The 20366-nt window shown below is 45.9% G+C and overlaps 1 protein-coding gene across 1 annotated transcript; it reads left to right on the top strand.

Moving 5' to 3' along the window:
• Positions 1 to 5853: 5853 nt before the first annotated feature.
• LOC136503061 (uncharacterized) lies at positions 5854 to 6581 on the top strand. Its single transcript, XM_066498262.1, has 2 exons — positions 5854 to 6433; positions 6526 to 6581. Exons 1-2 carry the CDS (start codon positions 5854 to 5856, stop codon positions 6579 to 6581), a joined length of 636 nt encoding a protein of 211 aa, XP_066354359.1.
• Positions 6582 to 20366: the final 13785 nt, after the last annotated feature.

Here is a 20366-nt window from a genome sequence, read left to right as displayed (position 1 = left end):
TTCCCAACTATATATGGTTTTGCAATGGAAACTGTCATCTATCTGAAAATGGTTATGAGCACTTCTGATTTGGTGGATCTCTTTTGTATTCCTATGTCTCGGCAAGCTTTTGAGGAACTTCAACTCCTTGAAGAGGATGTCTCCTCTCTAATCATTGATTCTTCTGAAGATAAGGATCACTGGACTTTTATTTGGGGAAACAATTTCTACTCGGCTAATAGGTACTATCAGCATCACTTTTCTAGTATTGTTACTCCACAGCCCATTCGTTGGATTTGGAAATCCAAATGTGTTCCACGCATCAAATTCTTCACGTGGCTCTTGCTGAATGATCGGCTGAATACCTGAAATATGCTTAGAAGAAGGAAGAAATTTCTACAAGAAGGATACAATTGTGTTCTTTGTCATGATGAGGTTGAGGAGACGCTTGAACACTTGTTCTTTGAGTGTCCTTCTGCTATTAGTAGATGGTTTTCTCTATAACTGTTTTGTGGTTCCTTCTTAAGTTGCTCTTTGGTGCCGAGGGGATTTTTCCCTACGGTTTTTGCACAAAAAAACATCCAATTTTCCTCTGCATTGAGATGTAGATCATTGAGCCATTGAACAAAAGCATCTCTATCAGGTCCATGGCAGGGACCATAGATAGAAGAGAGAGTCTAGGTTTGCCCATTATGAGATGAGGTAAAGCGCACTGTTACATTGAATTTGTTTATTTGAACGATTTGACCAGAGAAGATAGAACCATTCCAACCAATTAGTATTCCTCCAGAGGCACCCTCAGAGAGAGAGAAAGCAAAATGATTGAAGCGCTTTGGAGCTAGCTTTTTGATAAAGGAATGATCGAAATGCTCCCTTTTGGTTTCCAGGATGCAGAAAATGGCACAATGACTTTCATCAAAATTTTCCTTGATGGCATTACATTTGTCTTCAGAGTTTACCCCTCTAATGTTCCAGTTTAAAATGTTCCAGGATCTGTTGAGACTTATATTGTTGTTGTTGTTGCTGGGGCTTGTATCCATGGAAACAGTACTAGATTTCAGCACTCCTACTTGATGCAAGGAGCAAGTCCACTGTCACCTCTAAAGGAGCGATGTAGCAAATTTCTGTTGCCACCCTCTGAATTTTAGCAATAGGTATTTTTGGGAAGGTAGCACCAACAATGTTATATTTATCAATAATAGAGAGACCAGGGAATTCATTGGTCTGATAGGTGGAAGGGAGAAGAATGTCACCCAAAAGATCAGTTTGTGATTTGATCTATTTGCCCTTAGTTTTTGTTTTTGTTTGTTGTCTTCTTTGAAGAAATCATAGCAGGTTTACACCAATTAAGCTTTTCAATGAACCCTGGGCTTCTTCTGAGCATCTGGGTGGAAACAGGAGTGCACCATTTCTTTTTCCTTGCCACATTATCTTTGCCCTTGTCCATACTGGCAATGTCAGTTGAGTGAGCTGTGTAACACCCTAAATTTTGCATATTTTTGAAATAGGAGGAAATTGGTTAATTAAGCATTTTGTGGGCATTCGAATTTAGGAAATAATAATTTTATTAAAAATAAAACCAAATATAAGGTCAACAACAATGAGTGTGCATTCATGCTGTTGCATAATATTTTGTATTGCTTGGTTTGAAGTCGGATTTCGAATTGAGTTGAAATTGTATTTTGATTTGCTTTGGAAAAATTGAAAAGAAATAAATTTCCTTTTTCTTTTCTTTCCCCTGTTTTTGTCCCACTCGGCTTCGCCCTCCCGCTGGCCTTTCTTCCTCTGCGCCAGCCCAGCTCGGCCTTTCTCCCTTGCGCACAGCAACGGCCAGCCTCGCGCGGCCCAGCAAGGCGCCGGCCCAGCTCCGTAAGCCGCTGACCACCCGGGCCCGCTGGTCAGACCCTCCTCCTTCCTCTTGCTCGTATCCTAGTCGGACACTGCGCCGACGCCACCGAGTCCGGTGCTGCCACGATCCCCGTGGTGCCGTGACGCCCAAGAACCTGGCCCTCATAAATAGCGCCCGCGCCTCCTCCGCTTTTCTATCCCATCTGCCGCACAGTTTTTCGCCCAAGCAAGCCACAGCCGCGCCTCGCTCTAGCGCCGCCGCAACAGTCGCCGTTCGTCGAACGCTGCGCCGCCGTCGCTGCTTCCTGCTCGCCTCTTTCGGTTCGGGTGAGTTCCCCACTCCCTCCTCTACCCTCCTGTACTTTTCTTTCGTCTAATCATGCGCTGGAGGCCGAGAACCGCGTGCTCCAGCAAGCCGGCAATGGCGCCGCCGGCACTGTTCCGGCCGACTTCTTTCTCTCTCCCCGCCAGATCAGATCTAGGCCGTTCAGATCTAATCCAATGGCCTTTAACCGAAGATACCCCTTCGCCGCCAGTTTTTCAAATACGCCCTTACAATTATTTCAGATTTAACCTGCAGTCCAATGCGTGTTTTCAAAATTCTGTTTTCTCCTTTTGAAAGCGTATTTTGGTTCGGTTATATTGAAATACGTTTTCAGTTATTTACAGTTTTGCCACTCAACTTGTTTTGGCCATAAAATCTCTGTTTTAACTCCGATTTGATCCGTTCAAGTTGCGTTAGGCTCATAATTAAGTAATCTACATGTTTATACTACTGTTAAGTAGGTTTTCAACTTTTAAAATTCAAGATTAGATTTAATCTATTATTTTACTAAAGGAAAACTTGCTTAATTCATAACTTCTTCGTTTTAGCTCCCATTTTTGTGATCTTCGCGTCTGTGTGCTCGTAGCAAGACGTAGATTTGTTTTCCAAACTTTTCATCTTGATTTTATGCTGTTGGTGTACTGTTCTAATCTATAGCTTTGTTTGCTTTGCATGATTGCCCCTGGATGTTTGTATGTTGCTGTGGTTATCGAGTATAGACAGTGAGCAATTCGTGGGAGATCAATGGTACACCTTTGACGAGCAGGACTAGCAAGAGTACTTTGCTCAAGGCAAGTATAACATGGGATCATCATTGTTTCCTATTCACTTTAATTCATTAAATTCATGTTGCATGTGTCACCTTGATAGGGATTCCCTAGAATTGAACTATTACCATGTCACCTATGGGTTATGCATTTGGGTAGTTTTGCTAGAGCTCAATTAAACCATGATCTTGTAACTTGACTAATGGTATATGCAATAAATATTAAAATATGATTTTTTAGCAACTTGGAAACAGGGGGCTGTAGTGTTTAGCTACTTTCTAAATGCTTCAGATTCCTCTCTCTAAGGACTTATCTGTAAATGATCATCCGGGACTTACAGTATAGCTGTGAGGGCTACATGGCTCTGGCTTTAGCTCAGTATGAGGACCTTTTCTAGCTTGTTAGTGGTTACCTTTATTGGCGTAAGAATGGCTTGACGAATCGGGTATAGGGCGGCCTCTATCCTCGTGTGTATAGGCTACGTGTCAATGTGCCATCGGGAAAGGGGGGCTCTACATCTGTTTGCCAAGTGAATCTAATGACCCTAACTTGTTAGATGAACCTTTGAAAGGCTTTATAGTGACCCCTGCCTGCTCACCTTGAAAGTGTTTTGGGAGTTATAAACCCGGGCATATGGGTATCACAACTCACAGTGAAAGTGTACAACCTCTGCAGAGTGTAAAACTGGTATATCAGTCGTGCTCACGGTCACGAGCGGCCTTGGAACATTTACGGAATAGATGAACACTAAGTATTATTTGTTTATGCTATTCATTAATCATGTTTACATTTGATCATGTGTTTTGCATTGGGAATTGAAACAACTTGTTGCTACTCTTAAGCTAAAATTGTGATAACTAAAAGCTGAACGCTGTGCAACCTGTGTCAAGCCTTTTGAGCCTCATGAACCCCGTGTTATACTTGTTGAGTACGACATGTACTTACGCTTGTTTATTTTCATTACTTGGATAAAAATCCCGGATGGGTAACAGATGACTATGGGTATGATGATTTTCCTGAGGACTACTAGACTTGTGGTCAACCAGTCGATGTCCCTGTGAAATGGAGCTTCCGCGAGAGATCTTTTATTATTTCCGCTATATCTATGTGATAAGTCTGTCTTATTCGTGATGTAATAAACACTTGTGATGATACTATTCATAATTTGTCAGCTTATGTGTGTGACTGATCTCTGGGCGCATGTAAGATTTTGCACTCCATTTTATCCTTAAAATTGGGTGTGACAGATTGGTATCAGAGCTGTGTTGACTGTAGAACGCAAGCCTAGTTAGCAATGGTCGTTTTAGCTTCTTTTGCTTCACTCATTTCATGCTTTCTACCTTACCCTTGTTATTTGCTAAAGTTTTATGCTTCTTTTGCCTTATTCTATTATGAAAATTATTGCTTCTAACCTAATCTAACTAAATCTAATTCTGTAGATGCCTCGTGCCCACAAGACTGCCCGCATCAGCACTGGAGGGTACTACCCGCCTCATGGTTTGTCCATGGAGCTTGAGGAGGAAGAACCCTAGGAACAGGAATTTGATTCGCCAATACCGCCAACACATGTACCTACACCTGAGCCAGTCCTCGAGGAACCCCAAGAAGTCAAGGTCGTCCACTTGTCCGATGATGACGAGGAAGATGGCGTTGAAGAGGATGAGCCGATCCCGCCCCTAGGGTGGACGACGAAGGTGTGGTATAAGCCGGGATGTGAATCCTCCGTTTCACATCACCGACTCATGAGCATGCTTCAGACCTACTACAGCGACTAGGATGCAGCTGTGGAGTACGTCTGCGAAGAACATACACACCCTCTTGAAGATACCTATTGGAAGACCAGGGTGTGCATCACCATCAAGGACGAACAAAAAGGCACATATCAGCTGGATTCAAACTATGCGCACCATGGTCACCGTGCTACCATGGAGGATGACATAGAAGATGCAGCCGCTGAAGCTTGCATAGGCCTCCGGGGTCGCCGATTCGAGGGCATGAAGAATGACCAATATCGATTCCTCCCTCACCAACACCCAGAATTGGGATGGGCGATGATGGACCCGCAGGGCACGGATCCAACAACCTCGGTGATGGTACACTTTGGCTATGAGTCCGTGGCAAAGATTCGCCGACTGGAGGATCAATTGAAAGCACAGCAGAAAACCATCAAGAGACACCGGTAGGTGATAGATGAACAAAGGGTGTGCCTCAACTTGCCAAAGATGTACGGGAAGCTTCCCCATGAGTATCGCCCATAGATGTTGGAGTCCCTTTTATGTAATAAAACGATAGTAGAATGAGTCAAGTTGAGTCTAGTTGAGTCTATTAGTGCGGTGTGAACATTGGTGTGTTTAGTTGATTTGTTATTATGTTTATGTGTGAGTTGGATCTTTGTAATGTGTGCTGGAACTTTGTGGGCATGTCCGCAAGTTCCATAGTTAAGAATATTAAAGTTTGGGTCAATAAATAAATAGTTGGGTTGGTATATTTTTTTCTCTCGGAATCTGTTTTTCGGAGCAGTCTGTCCTTATCTCAATGCCAATTAAAATCTACAGGACCAAAAATTATGAAATTTTTATGGGAATAACTAGACTTAAGCATCTTTCCAATGCCTCTGAAATCACCCCCATATCTGATCTGGTTCGTGAGATATCTCTGTTTCAAGTTTAAGTTTCTGCGCAGTCTGGAATCTGGAAACAGTTTCCGTTGTATCCTGTTTTTGAGTAACCTAACGACAGAATCTGGGAATGTGGTCTGAATAAAAGTTGTATATAATTTCTTAAGCTTTCCAACCATGTAAAGTACGCCTTATTTGGAATTCTGGAACTCGAGATATGACTGTTTTACAGAGCTTCTGATGTTGAGACTCGTCCAGAAAATTTTCATAATGTATTCTAACTTGGAGATTTCTAAATTTTGAATATTTGATAGCAGATGTCTGGAAGAGGAAGAGGCCGGGGTCGTGGAGGTGTTCCCCCACATCCACCACCACCACCGCCACTGTCTATTGAGCAACTCTTGGCAGTACAGACACAGATCATGCAAGCGTTGGTGCAGAATCAGCAGAACCAACAGGGTGGTGGAGCACCACGTGATAAGCGTGGTGAATTCTTGAAGGGCCGTCCCCCGGTGTTCTCTCATGCCACTGATCCACTGGAAGTAGATGATTGGCTTCGTGCAGTGGAGAAGCAGCTCAACATAGCACAATGTAATGATCAACAGAAGGTGTTGCATGCTTCAGGGCAGCTCCAGGGAGAAGCACAAGACTGGTGGGAGTCATTCGAGTATGGACGTCCCGCCAACGCTCCTTCTGTCACCTGGCAGGAGTTTAGAGAGAATTTCAGATCCTATCACATACCTGAGGGACTGATAGAGCTCAAGCAGGAGGAGTTCCGAGCTCTGAAGCAGGGATCCATGTCCGTCGCTGAGTACCGTGACAAGTTTGCTCAATTGTCACATTATGCTCCAAATGAAGTGGCTAATGATGCTGACAAGCAATGCCGCTTTCTCAAAGGTCTGTATGATGGTCTGCAGCTCCAGCTTATGTCCAATACCTACCCCAATTTTCAGACACTGGTGAATCGCGCTATTGTTATTGACAACAAGTGCAAGGAGATGGAGGCCAAGAAGAGGAGGCTTCAGGGCCAGGCCTCTGGAAGTAATACTCGTCCACGTACCAACCCTCAGCAAGGCTTTCAACAGAGGTTCTAGGGACCACCCAGTCAGTGGAATCATGGTCAGTATCCTCAGCGCAACCAGAACCAGCAGCAGAATGCCAATCAACGTCCTCAGCAACAGAGTGGTCAGCAGACACCACGACAGGGAGCGCCTAACAACACTCCCATGAAGACTAGTGCCCCTAGCACTCCCAGCAAAGTGCTTCCGTTGTGGTAAAGAAGGTCACCTGTCTTATAATTGCCCTGAGAAGCCCAACCAGCAAACCCCCCAAAGGTAGAACAGCTATCAGAAGCCAGCACCCAACATGGGAAAAGTGAACCATGTGTCTACCGAGACGGCGCTTGCAGAACCCGAAGTCATGCTCGGTACGTTCAATGTTAACTCAACCCCTGCCACTGTTCTTTTTGATTCTGGAGCTTTGCATTCATTCATATCGCAAGCATTTGTTAGAAATCATAGCATACCATTATGTGCCATGCAAAATCCCATATTAGTAAACTCACCGGGTGGAAGTATGCATGCTTCATATCGTTGTCTTCTGACTAGTCTAACCTTAAGGGGGGTAGAGTTAAAAGTGAGCCCCATTGTGTTGAGAGCATCTGGTATAGATGTGATTCTGGGTATGGACTGGATGATGCAACAACAAGCAGTGATTTAGTGTAAGGAGAAGGTAGTTGTTGTGACCGCACCAAATGGAGAAAGAATCAGTGTTGATGTTGTAATACAAGCACAGCCGACAGCCACAGTGAACCAGCTTGATGATAGCGGCAACAAGGAGGACCCAGTGGTGGGTGAATTTCCAGATGTGTTCCCCAATGATTTGCTAGGTATGCCACCTGACCGTGATATTGAGTTTATTATTGAATTATTACCTGGAACTGCACCTATAGCTAAGCATCCATATAGAATGGGGGTTAATGAATTAGAAGAACTTAAGAAACAAATTAAGGAGTTACAGGAGAAAGGTTTTATTCGTCCTAGCTCGTCACCTTAGGGAGCACCGGTTATATTTGTTGACAAGAAGGATGGTACTCAGAGGATGTGTGTTGATTATCGGTCACTCAATGAGGTTACTATCAAGAATAAGTATCTGTTGCCTAGAATTGATGACTTGTTTGACCAGTTGAGAGGTGCTTGTGTTTTCTCTAAGATTGATCTTCGTTCTGGTTACCATAAGCTGAAGATTCGTGCAACTGACATACCCAAGACAGCTTTTACTACGAGGTATGGTTTGTATGAGTACACTGTTATGTCATTTGGTTTGACCAATGCACCTGCCAACTTTATGTACTTGATGAATAAGGTGTTCATGGAGTTTTTGGATAAGTTTGTGGTGGTATTCATCGATGATATATTGGTATTATCCAAAATAGAAGAAGAGCATGCTGAACATCTGAGGTTGGTCTTGTAGAAGCTCAAAGAACACAAGTTGTATGCTAAGCGAAGCAAGTGTGAATTCTGGTTGAAGGAAGTTTCTTTCCTAGGCCATGTTGTCTCTAATGGTGGAATCGCAGTAGATCCAAGTAAGGTGAAAGATGTATTGAATTAGAAACCACCGACAGATGTGGGAGAGATCCGTAGTTTCTTGGGATTAGCTGGATACTATAGAAGGTTCATTGAAGGTTTCTCTAAGCTTGCCAAGCCTATGACAGCTTTGTTGGAGAAAAATGCTAAGTTTGTGTGGTCCGAATGCCAGGCTAATTTTGAAGAGTTGAAGAAGAGATTGACTACAGCCCCAGTGTTGATTTTGCCTGATTTGAACAAGAGTTTTTCTATCTATTGTGATGCATCTCGTCAGGGTCTCGAATGTGTCCTTATGCAAGAGGGCAGAGTAGTGGCTTATGCTTCCTGTCAGTTGAGAAAGCATGAGTTAAACTATCCTACTCATGACTTGGAGTTAGCAGCAGTGGTTCATGCTCTGAACATTTGGATGCACTATCTCATTGGACATAAGAGTGACATCTATACTGATTAGAAGAGTCTGAAGTATATTTTCACTTAGATAGATCTGAATATAAGACAACGACGATGGTTAGAGTTGATCAAAGATTATGATCTAGAGGTGCACTATCATCCTGGAAAGGCGAACGTTGTTGCCGATGCTCTTAGTAGGAAGAGTTATGCCAATGAGGTGCAAGTGACATCGATGTCAAGTGAGTTGTGTGCTGAGTTTGAGTGACTGAATTTAGGCTTTGTCACTAATGCAGTGGAGTTGGTGTTGGAGCCTAAATTGGAGCAAGAAATACGTAAAGGACAGTTACAGGATGCGAAGTTGAAACAGATAGCGGAAAACATAGTGATTGGTAAGGCACCAGGTTTCAGTATGGATGACAATGGAACTCTGTGGTTTGGGAAAAGACTATGTGTGCCTGAGGATAAGGCCATACGAGAGGCAATTCTTCATGAGGCACATGAGTCCGCTTACTCTATTCATCCTAGAAGTACTAAGATGTATTTAGATCTAAAAGAGAAGTATTGGTGGTACGGACTGAAGAGAGATGTTGCTGAATATGTGGCTTTATGTGATACATGTCAGAGAGTCAAAGCTGAACATCAAAGACCTACAGGATTGCTACAACCAATGAAGATACCTGAGTGGAAGTGGGAAGAAGTTGGTATGGACTTTATAGTTGGGTTACCACATACTCAGAGAGGCTATGATTCAATCTGGGTAATAGTGGATCGGTTAACTAAAGTTGCTCACTTCTTATCGGTCAAGACTACCTATACTGGTCCCCAATTGGCTGCGTTATATATGGAGATGATAGTTTGTCTACATGGAGTTCCCAAGAAAATTGTGTTCGATCGAGGTACCCAATTTACATCTCATTTTTGGCAGCAAGTACATAGTTCATTGGGAACCAAGTTGAATTTTAGTATAGCATATCACCCTCAGACAGATGGGCAAACAGAGAGAATTAATCAGATATTAGAAGATATGTTGAGAGCTTGTGCATTGCAGTACGGTACAAGTTGGGACAAGAGTTTGCCTTATGCAGAGTTCTCGTACAACAACAGTTATCAGAAAAGTCTCAATATGGCACCTTTCGAAGCTTTGTATGGACAAAAGTGTAGAACCCCATTGTTTTGGAATCAAACAGGAGAAACTCAAGTGTTCGAACCTGATGTTTTGAGAGACGTGGAAGAGCAAGTAAGGATGATCAGAGATAACTTGAGAGTGGCTCAGTCTTGATAGAAGAGTTATGCCGACACTAGAAGAAGAGAATTGGTTTTTGAAGTGGGTGATTATGTATACCTAAAAGTGTCACCTATGAGAAGTGTGAGAAGGTTTAACATGAAGGGAAAGTTGACACCAAGGTATATTGGACCTTTCAAGATTTTGGAGAGACGTGGAGAAGTAGCTTATCAGTTGGAATTGCCTGAGAGATTGTCAGGTGTGCACGATGTGTTCCATGTGTCTCAACTAAAGAAGTGTTTGCGTGTACCTGAGGAGCAGATATCGTTGGAAGAGCTTACAGTTAAGGAAGATCTCACATATGAGGAGTTTTCGGTAAGGATTTTGGAGACGACAGAAAGAGTTACAAGGAGCCGAGTTATAAAGATGTGTAAGGTTCAGTGGAATCGGTATACAGAAGATGAGGCTACTTGGGAAAGAGAAGAGGATTTGAGGAAAACATACCCACAGTTATTTGAGTAAGCATCATCCGAATCTCGGGGACGAGATTCATTTTAAGGGGGGTAGAATTGTAACACCCTAAATTTTGCATATTTTTGAAATAGGAGGAAATTGGTTAATTAAGCATTTTGTGGGCATTCGAATTTAGGAAATAATAATTTTATTAAAAATAAAACCAATTATAAGGTCAACAACAATGAGTGTGCATTCATGCTGTTGCATAATATTTTGTATTGCTTGGTTTGAAGTCGGATTTCGAATTGAGTTGAAATTGTATTTTGATTTGCTTTGGAAAAATTGAAAAGAAATAAATTTCCTTTTTCTTTTCTTTCCCCTGTTTTTGGCCCACTCGGCTTCGCCCTCCCGCTGGCCCAGTTGGCCGCTGGCCTTCCTTCCTCTATGCCAGCCCAGCTCGGCCTTTCTCCCTTGCGCACCGCAACGGCCAGCCTCGCGTGGCCCAGCAAGGCGCAGGCCCAGCTCCGTAAGCCGCTGACCACCCGGGCCAGCTGGTCAGACCCTCCTCCTTCCTCTTGCTCGTATCCCAGTCGGACACTGCGCCGACACCGTCGAGTCCGGTGCTGCCACGATCCCCGTGGTGCCATGACGCCCAAGAACCTGGCCCTCATAAATAGCGCCCGCGCCCCCTTCGCCTTTCTATCCCATTTGCCACACGGTTTTTCGCCCAAGCAAGCCGCAGTCGCGCCTCGCTCTAGCGCCGCCGCAACAGTCGCCATTCGTCGAACGCTGCGCCACCGTCGCTGCTTCCCGCTCGCCTCTTTCGGTTCGGGTGAGTTCCCCACTCCCTCCTCTACCCTCCTGTACTTTTCTTTTGTCTAATCATGCGCTGGAGGCCGAGAACCGCGTGCTCCAGCAAGCCGGCAATGGCGTTGCCGTCGGAAGCTTTGCCGCCGGCACTGTTCTGGCCGACTTCTTTCTCTCTCCCCGCCAGATCAGATCTAGGCCGTTCAGATCTAATCCAATGGCCTTTAACCGAAGATACCCCTTCGCCTCAAGTTTTTCAAATACACCCTTACAATTATTTCAGATTTAACCCACAGTCCAATGCGTGTTTTCAAAATTCTGTTTTCTCCTTTTGGAAGCGTATTTTGGTTCGGTTATATTGAAATATGTTTTCAGTTATTTACAGTTTTGCCACTCAACTTGTTTTGACCATAAAATCTCCGTTTTAACTCCGATTTGATCCGTTCAAGTTGCGTTAGGTTCATAATTAAGTAATCTACATGTTTATACTACTGTTAAGTAGGTTTTCAACTTTTAAAATTCAAGATTAGATTTAATCTATTATTTTACTAAAGGAAAACTTGCTTAATTCATAACTTCTTCGTTTTAGCTCTGATTTTTGTGATCTTCGCGTCTGTGTGCTCGTAGCGAGACGTAGATTTGTTTTCCAAACTTTTCATCTTGATTTTATGCTATTGATGTACTGTTCTAATCTATAGCTTTGTTTGCTTTGCATGATTGCCCCTGGATGTTTGTAAGTTGCTGTGGTTATCGAGTATAGACGGTGGGCAATTCGTGGGAGATCAAGGGTACACCTTTGACGAGCAGGACCAGCAAGAGTACTTTGATCAAGGCATGTATAACATGGGATCATCCTTGTTTCCTATTCACTTTAATTCATAAAATTCATGTTGCATGTGTCACCTTGATAGGGATTCCCTAGAATTGAACTATTACCGTGTCACCTATGGGTTATGCATTTGGGTAGCTTTGCTAGAGCTCAATTAAATCATGATCTTGTACCTTGACTAATGGTATATGAAATAAACATTAAAATGTGACTTTTTAGCAACTTGGAAACAGGGGGCTGGAGTGTTTAGCTACTTTCTAAATGCTTCAGATTCCTCTCTCTAAGGACTTATCTGTAAGTGATCATACGGGACTTACAGTACAGCTGTGAGGGCTACATGGCTCTGGCTTTAGCTCAGTATGAGGACCTTTTCTAGCTTGTTAGTGGTTACCTTTATTGGCGTAAGAATGGCTTGACGAATCGGGTATAGGGCGGCCTCTATCCTCGTGTGTATAGGCTGCGTGTCAATGTGCCATCGGGAAAGGGGGGCTCTACATCTGTTTGCCGAGTGAATCTAATGGCCCTAACTTGTTAGACGAACCTTTGAAAGGCTTCATAGTGACCCCTGCCTACTCACCTTGGAAGTGTTTTGGGAGTTATAAACCCGGGCATATGGGTATCACGACTTATAGTGAAAGTGTACAACCTCTGCAGAGTGTAAAACTGGTATATCAGCCGTGCTCATGGTCACGAGCGACCTTGGAACATTTACGGAATAGATGAACACTAAGTATTATTTGTTTATGTTATTCATTAATCATGTTTACATTTGATCATGTGTTTTGCATTGGGAATTGAAACAACTTGTTGCTACTCTTAAGCTAAAACTGTGACAACTAAAAGCTGAACGCTGTGCAACCTGTGTCAAGCCTTTTGAGCCTCATGAACCCCGTGTTACACTTGTTGAGTATGACATGTACTTACGCTTGTTTATTTTTATTACTTGGATAAAAATCCCGGATGGGTAACAGATGACTATGGGTATGATGATTTTCCTGAGGACTACTAGACTTGTGGTCAACCAGTCGACGTCCCTATGAAATTGAGCTTCCGCGAGAGATCTTTTATTATTTCCGCTATATCTATGTGATAACTCTGTCTTATTCGTGATGTAATAAACACTTGTGATGATACTATTTATAATTTGTCAGCTTATGCGTGTGACTGATCTCTGGGCGCACGTAAGATTTTGCACTCCATTTTATCCTTAAAATTGGGTGTGACAAGCTGGTACGTATTCTTCGGGGGAAGCAGGTAAGATATTTACGTCATGTTGTGAAGAAAGTTCCACACTAATAGTTGCCTTCTCAAGTCCCTTAGCCTTGCCCTTAAATTTGTCCTGTAATAGACTCTAGTTATGGGAGCACTTCTTGTGTAGAGATCAATAGGTTGAGGTTGAAGACTTGGCAAGGACTTATGGGTTTCAGGAAATTGGGTTATCTGCAAAGTGTTAGAGAGAACAGATACAGTAGCAGTAGTATTCTGATCAAGGAAGTTTAGAATGGTGTTGAGGGAGTTGATTTCCAGGGAGGCAAGGTCGATTTGGATAAGAGAGCTTGGGATGGGCAGATTCCTCAGAGTTCCTGTGCTGGGCGCAATCTGGACATTGAAAATCTATCTCAAACCAGCAGCAAGAATGCTAGAGATTGCCTCTCTTTGCTCACAATCCCTTTGCTCTTCGAACATGTTATTGATCATAATAGGCATTAGAGAGTTGTTGATTGCTAGAGCTTGGTTCTGTTGAATTCCAGTAAGTTCAACCACTAAGTTTTCTTTGTCGTCAGGCTTCTTATCAATAGTGATTTTCCCTTTCATTGCTCTGCCTAAGCTGGAGAAGGGTTGGGGTAGCAGGGGATGAAGCAACATCAACTATCACAATAGAACCATGATCCTCTTCCATGACCTCTTGATTACTAGAGGGAATACAACCAGTCGAGTCTTAGGAGCCGAGCATAGAAGGCTAGGCCTCATCAGGTGCATTGGGACCAAGGGACCATTGAATATAATTTATTCTCCCTTGTCCACCATGCTCTTCATCCAAGGGTGTTTCGTGGGCTTAATGGCCCAATTACGCTTGAGGTGTAATTGTCTCTTGACACAGTAACGAGCCCAATGACCATAATTGAAGCAGTAAATATAGCGAGTCTCCCCCCGGCAATCTTTAACAAGATGAGCCTGACTTAAGCATCTGAAGCAGAGGCGGGTTGCATGACTTGGGAAAAAAACTGAAGTGTTCACCTTAGGGAGGCAACCCATCATTAAACCTTACTGACTGCTGGGTCTTGGCGTGTGGGGGTATTAACCCCTATACCCTTACGGCTAGGCTTAGGCCGGCCCGGACCAGGGGGTCCGACCCACTAGAAGATGACGCGTGGCCTAGCCAATCTGCTCGGAGTCCCACGCAAGGAATCAAGGCAGACTTGGAGATCAAGCAAGATCCTGGTCGGTTAGAATAGGAATCCTTATCCAGCCACCTATGGCAATTGTAACTGGTTAGGATTAGTTTCTGGATCTATAACCCTGCCCCCCAGACTATATAAGGCGGGCAAGGGACCCCTCTCAAAAACATCTCTCATTGACATACAGCAATACAATCAGACGTAGGACGTAGGTATTACGCCCTCATGGCGGCCAAACCTGGATAAAACCTCGTGTCTGTCTTGCGTCACCATCTTGTTTGTAGCTTGCACATCTGTCTGCCGATAATCTACTACCTTGGGCATACCCCTAGGTAGACTGTCGACCATATTTCGTCGATAGTGGCGCGCCAGGTAGGGGGTGTGCGTACTGCTCTCCAGACGAAGAAGATGGTCATCATCCCCGGTTCCATGGCTACGCCGAATGACCTCACGTTCACCGTCGGCCAGATCACCTAGACCATTGGCTCTGACAACTTCATCGCCATGACCACGGAGGAGGCGCGGATCCAATCTGCGTCGACCACTGCTTCACCAGCGTCAGCTATGGCTCCGACCATGTTGGATCTGGCTCCGGCTACACCAGCAGCGTCTTCAGCCACGCCGACAACCCGTCGTTCGCTTCCTCACTACAAAGGGAGGCAGATCGACAACACTGACCTGCTCGACTCCATCAATCGGGTCGGCGCCAAGCTTGCTGAAACCCTAGCTCTGGTAGATTCGATTCAAAATCAACCTACCGAGCAGGTAACCACCACCCACAATAGATCTACCCGACCAGCTCAGGCCAGTCATCCTTCGCGACTCGGTATGGATCTCGTGGTCACGTCTAATCCTGAAGGGCGCTCCATTCGTCGCCGATCAGCCCCCGCAACGGGTCTCCGGCTCTCCGAGTGCGAAGCCTTGATGGAGAATTACTAGGCTCAGCCCTACGGCCTACGCAACTTTGTCAACATGGTCCAGATTGAGGAGTATCAAGAGGGATCGGTCCACACAGTTCAAGAGGGCGGCTCAAGCTCCCCGTCCGGCATCAGATCTAATGGCTCCGTCCACACCGAGCTCTAGCATCGTGATAATGAAGGAGTTGAATACGATCTGGATATCCCAGACCATGCCCCGGGGTTCCCACGATTCCCATCCTTCCCACCAAGGCGAGGAGACTTGATCAATGTCGTCAGTAATGATGAACCACCGGCAATTGGCGAAACAGAACAAGAAAGGCTAGCACGCGAAGCACGCAATATTGACCAGTTTAATCGCAGACAAGCCGAAGCCGAGGCAGAAGAGGAGGCACAACGCATAAGGTTCCAGCCATGTGACCTCAACAATGCCTTTGATAGGGTAGAGGAAAAGCAGGTCTTTAGGACCCCAAGCGCCAACGTAGCTATCACTATGGCAACAATGCAACGACTACTCAATACCCCAGAAACCTAGGCAATTTGTGATGACGTACAAGCCTACCTAACGGCTGCTATGGCCCAGACCGCAGAGATTGCAAACCAAGCCCGGGCTCCGTCCGTCTCAGTCGAATCTAGCTGCAGTCACCAGTACTCAAGTCGCCCACAGTCACCCAACCAACGTGGCTTGCGCAACAACGACCCATCAGACAACCGTCAACGCGGAAACAGTGGTCATGATGGTGGTCGGGATGACAACCGCCGCAACAACCGAGACGATAATCGACGAGACAACCGCGACAATCGCCATGGTAACCACGGTCGCAGGGTCAACCAGGATGGCAATCGGGATCACCGTGATGGCAATAACGATCTCCACCATTCCCTCAGAGAACGCGACCTACGCGATCGCATTAACTAAAGAGCCAACGATCGTGCGTCCCACGAAAGCTATCGCCGTATGGAATATGATACTACCCACGGCCCTCCGGGGTTGAAGCAGTTTACTCCTCACCTTCGCCAAGTCATATGGCCCAAGAACTTCAAGCTCGAAAAACTCCAAAAGTACGACGGCAAGGAGAACCCCGAGTTATGGGTCATGCTCTACGAAACCGCGTGCAGATCAGCCATGGCTGACGAGCACATCATGTCTAATTACTTCCCAGTCACCGTCGGCCATGCAGGCCACCAATGGCTAGTCAGCTTGCCGGCGAACTACTTTGATTCTTGGCAAGAGCTCAAGCAAGCATTCATCGACAACTTCATTGCTACTTGCGAACAACCCGGCAACAAATATGATCTGCAGCGGATTCGAGATCGCAAAGATGAGCCACTGCACGAGCACGTTCGACGCTTTTCGGAGATGCGCATCAAGGTCCCATCAATGTCTGACAATGAGGCAATCGAAGCTTTCATCACTGGTCTCCGCTTCCACGATGCCCTAAGGGACAAGCTCCTCCGCAAAAGACCTGAATCGGTCACAACGCTCCTAGCCACTGCTAAAAAATATGCGGATGCCGATGATGCTAAAAAGATAATCATCAAAGAAGCAGCAAGGGTTCCATGCTCCGACCACCCCCCACACCACGACGACTACCATGGCAACCGTGGTCGGAACAACAATTTTGATCGGCGCAATCAGCGCAACGATTCCCGCGACCACCGCAACCAGCGTAATCAGTGGCGTAATCGCCGTGACGATTACAGGGGCAAGCATGCTCAGGAAGATGACGGTGAAGTCAACACCATTAAAAAAGGTGGCGGACGTCGCAACTATGAAGAAGACTACACCAAAGCATTGAAAGGATCCTTCCAGCTCCATCCCAAGTCAAACCATACCATGGAGAATTGCCATGTTCTCAAATCTATCTACACGTGCCAATAGGATCCGGATACATCCGACAAGCCTAACGACGCAGGGGAGCAGCGTAACGAGGACAATGATGATGAAGATGTAGATCCCCGTCACAAGTACGTCAAGCCAACCGACCATGTCCACACCATCATTGGGGGCAGGGTGTCCATCGAGACCAAGCGAGAGCGCAAGCTGCTCGCCCACGCTTGCTTGAACGTGGCCAATGTCGACAACCTCATCGCTGATCCGCGGCTCCCTCCTTGGTCTCACCATGAGATCTCCTTCAGCAGAAAGGAATAATGGGCCACAATACCTGAGCCAGGGCGTTTTCCTCTGGTTCTCGATCCTTGTATCAACAAGGTTCAGTTCAATAGAGTGTTGATTGATGGCGGCAGTTCCATCGATATACTGTTCAAGAATAGTTTGCCAGCCCTGAAGATAACCCAGGCTGATCTCAAGCCATACAAGGCACAGTTCTGGGGTGTTCTCCCTGGACAGAGCTCTACGCCTCTCGGGCAGATCATGCTACCTGTGCAATTTGGTACCCCAGACCACTTCCGCACCGACTACGTCAACTTCATGGTTGCCGACTTCGAAGGCACCTACCATGCTATCCTTGGTCGACCAGCGCTCACCAAGTTCATGGCCATACCTCACTACATGTATTTGGTGCTCAAGATGCCTACTGAGAAAGGGGTTCTAACTCTCAGGGGCAATGTATACGCAGCTTATACCTGCGAGGATGACAACTTCAAAATAGCAGAGGCTCACGACCTCTCTATTCGCATGGCCGAGACCACGCTCGACGCTAAGAAGACCCCAACCGATCACCTGGAGATCCTAGAGCTCGAGGCCCCACGCAAGAACATCAAGTCCAAAGAGCACAAAACGATCCAGCTAGTCGACGGTGATCCCAGCAAAACGGCCGTTATCGGGGCCAACCTGGATCCTAAATAGGAAGACGCGCTCGTCAGGTTCTTGAGGAGCAACGTGAGTGTGTTCGCATGGAAACCCGCCGACATGCCCGGTGTACCTCGAAACTTGATCGAGCACTCCTTAAATATCGATGGCAAGGCCAAACCCATCAAGCAGAAGCTACAACTGTTCACTCGTGACAAAAAGGAGGCTATTAGGGTGGAAGTTACATGGCTTTTAGCAGCCGGATTTATTAAAGAAGTGTATCATCCGGAGTTGTTAGCCAACCTGGTTCTTGTACGCAAAAAGAATAATGAATGGAGAATGTGCGTTGATTACACTGATCTCAACAAACACTGCCCTAAAGACCCCTTCGGCTTACCTCGCATAGACGAGGTCATAGATTCAACTGCTGGTTGCGAGCTGCTTTCTTTTCTCGATTGCTACTCTGGCTATCACCAGATCGCTCTCAAAAAGGATGACCAGATCAAGACATCTTTCATCACACCCTTCGGCACCTACTGCTACACGACCATGTCGTTCGGGCTCAAGAACACTGGGGCTACCTACCAACACGCCATACAGGCCTGCCTCAAAGACGAGATAAAAGACGACCTTCTCGAGGCTTATGTTGATGATGTAGTTGTTAAAACCAAGGAAGCATACACCCTTGTCGACAACTTAGAACATACCTTTGCAGCCCTTAACACATTCCAATGGAAATTAATCCCAAAGAAGTGCATCTTTGGTGTTCCATCTGGCATACTGCTCGGCAATGTCGTCAGTCACGACGGCATACGCCCTAACCCAGAGAAAGTAAAAGCTATCTTGGACATGAAGCCGCCCAAAAAGGTGAAGGATGTTCAGAAGCTTACTGGATGCATGGCTGCACTCAGTCGTTTCATATCAAGATTAGGCGAGAAAGGACTACCGTTTTTCTAGCTGCTCAAAGCATCCGAGAAGTTTGAGTGGTCGGAGGAGGCAGATGCTGCCTTTACACAGCTAAAACAATTCCTTACATCACCTCCAGTCCTCACTGCTCCTAGAGAAGACGAAACCCTCCTGCTTTACATTGCGGCAACTAATCGAGTGGTCTCCACTGCCATGGTAGTCGAACGCGACGAGCCCGGCCATGTCTACAAGGTACAGCGACCAATTTATTTCGTTAGTGAGGTGCTCAATGAATCCAAGACCAGGTACCCATAGATTCAGAAATTGATCTACGCCATACTAATTACATCCCGAAAGTTGAAACACTACTTCGATGGATATCATGTGGTGGTCATGACCGAGTACCCTCTGGGAGACATCATTCGCAACAAGGATGCAAACGGGCGCATCATCAAATGGGCAATGGAGCTATGCCCTTTCTCCTTGGAATTTGCAAGCCGTACTGCAATCAAGTCTCAGGCACTTGTCCATTTCATCGTCGAGTGGACAGACTTAAGCACACCTGCCTTTCAGGGGCCCGCCGAGTATTGGAAGATGTACTTCGACGGCTCTCTCAACATCGACGACGCAAGGGCAGGAGTCCTTTTCGTATCACCATCCAAGGAGCAGCTCCGATATGTCCTCAGGATTCATTTCCCGGCATCTAATAACGCCGCCGAGTACAAAGCATGCCTACACGGTCTGCGCATCGTGGTCGAACTCAGTGTCAAGCGTCTCTATGTCTACGGAGACTCGACTTTGGTCATCAACCAACTCAATAAGGACTGGGATACGACCAGCAAAAAGATGGACGCATACTGCAAATCGATCAGAAAGCTGGAAGGCAAGTTCTATGGCATCGAGTACACACATGTGGTCTGGGACAAAAATCAAGCAGCAGATGCGCTGTCAAAGTTAGGATCATCCCGAGCCAAAGTCCCACATGGCGTATTTGTTCAAGACCTGCTCACGCCCTCCATCAAAGAAGAAGATCCCGCGGTCGACCAGCCTCCAGACCAGCTATTGGTGGCTACGGTTCTGGCGTCAAACACCACCAACCCACCTCCGACCACTAAGGAGACTGACTGGAGAGTACCTTTCATCTAGTACCTGACAGATGGTAGCGGTTACACCGATCGGACAAAAAACGAACGCCTGATGTGTCGCAGTAAGCAGTATCTGCTCGTCGATGGCAAATTGTGGTGCAAGAACGCGAAGGAGGAAATCTTGATGAAGTGTATAACCCAGGAGGATGGTGAACATCTCCTGGACCAAATCCACTCTGGCTCCTGCGGCAACCATGCGGCCTCGAGAACGCTGGTTGGCAAGGCTTTCCAAGCAGGGTTCTATTGGCCGTCAGCCGTAGCCGATGCAGAGAAGCTAGTCCGCCATTGTGAAGGTTGTCAGTTCTTCGCCAAGAGAATCCACGTACCAGCACACAAGATTCAGACTATACCAGCCTCTTGGCCCTTCGCATGCTGGGGACTGGATATGATCGGGCCTTTCAAACCGGCCCCTGGGAAATTTA

This window comes from Miscanthus floridulus, chromosome 14 (genome assembly GCF_019320115.1).
Source record: "Miscanthus floridulus cultivar M001 chromosome 14, ASM1932011v1, whole genome shotgun sequence".
In the NCBI taxonomy this organism is placed as follows: domain Eukaryota; kingdom Viridiplantae; phylum Streptophyta; class Magnoliopsida; order Poales; family Poaceae; genus Miscanthus; species Miscanthus floridulus.
The sequence above is the reverse complement of the archived record's forward strand: the minus strand, read 5'-3'. Positions and strand labels throughout refer to the sequence as shown.

Bases quoted from the DNA above. Each gene is read 5' to 3' on its own strand.
- LOC136503061 (XM_066498262.1), top strand. From the start codon at position 5,854: ATGTCTGGAAGAGGAAGAGGCCGGGGTCGTGGAGGTGTTCCCCCACAT. The intron at 6,434-6,525 runs GTCTGTATGATG...ATTGACAACAAG, and splicing joins GCAATGCCGCTTTCTCAAAG to TGCAAGGAGATGGAGGCCAA.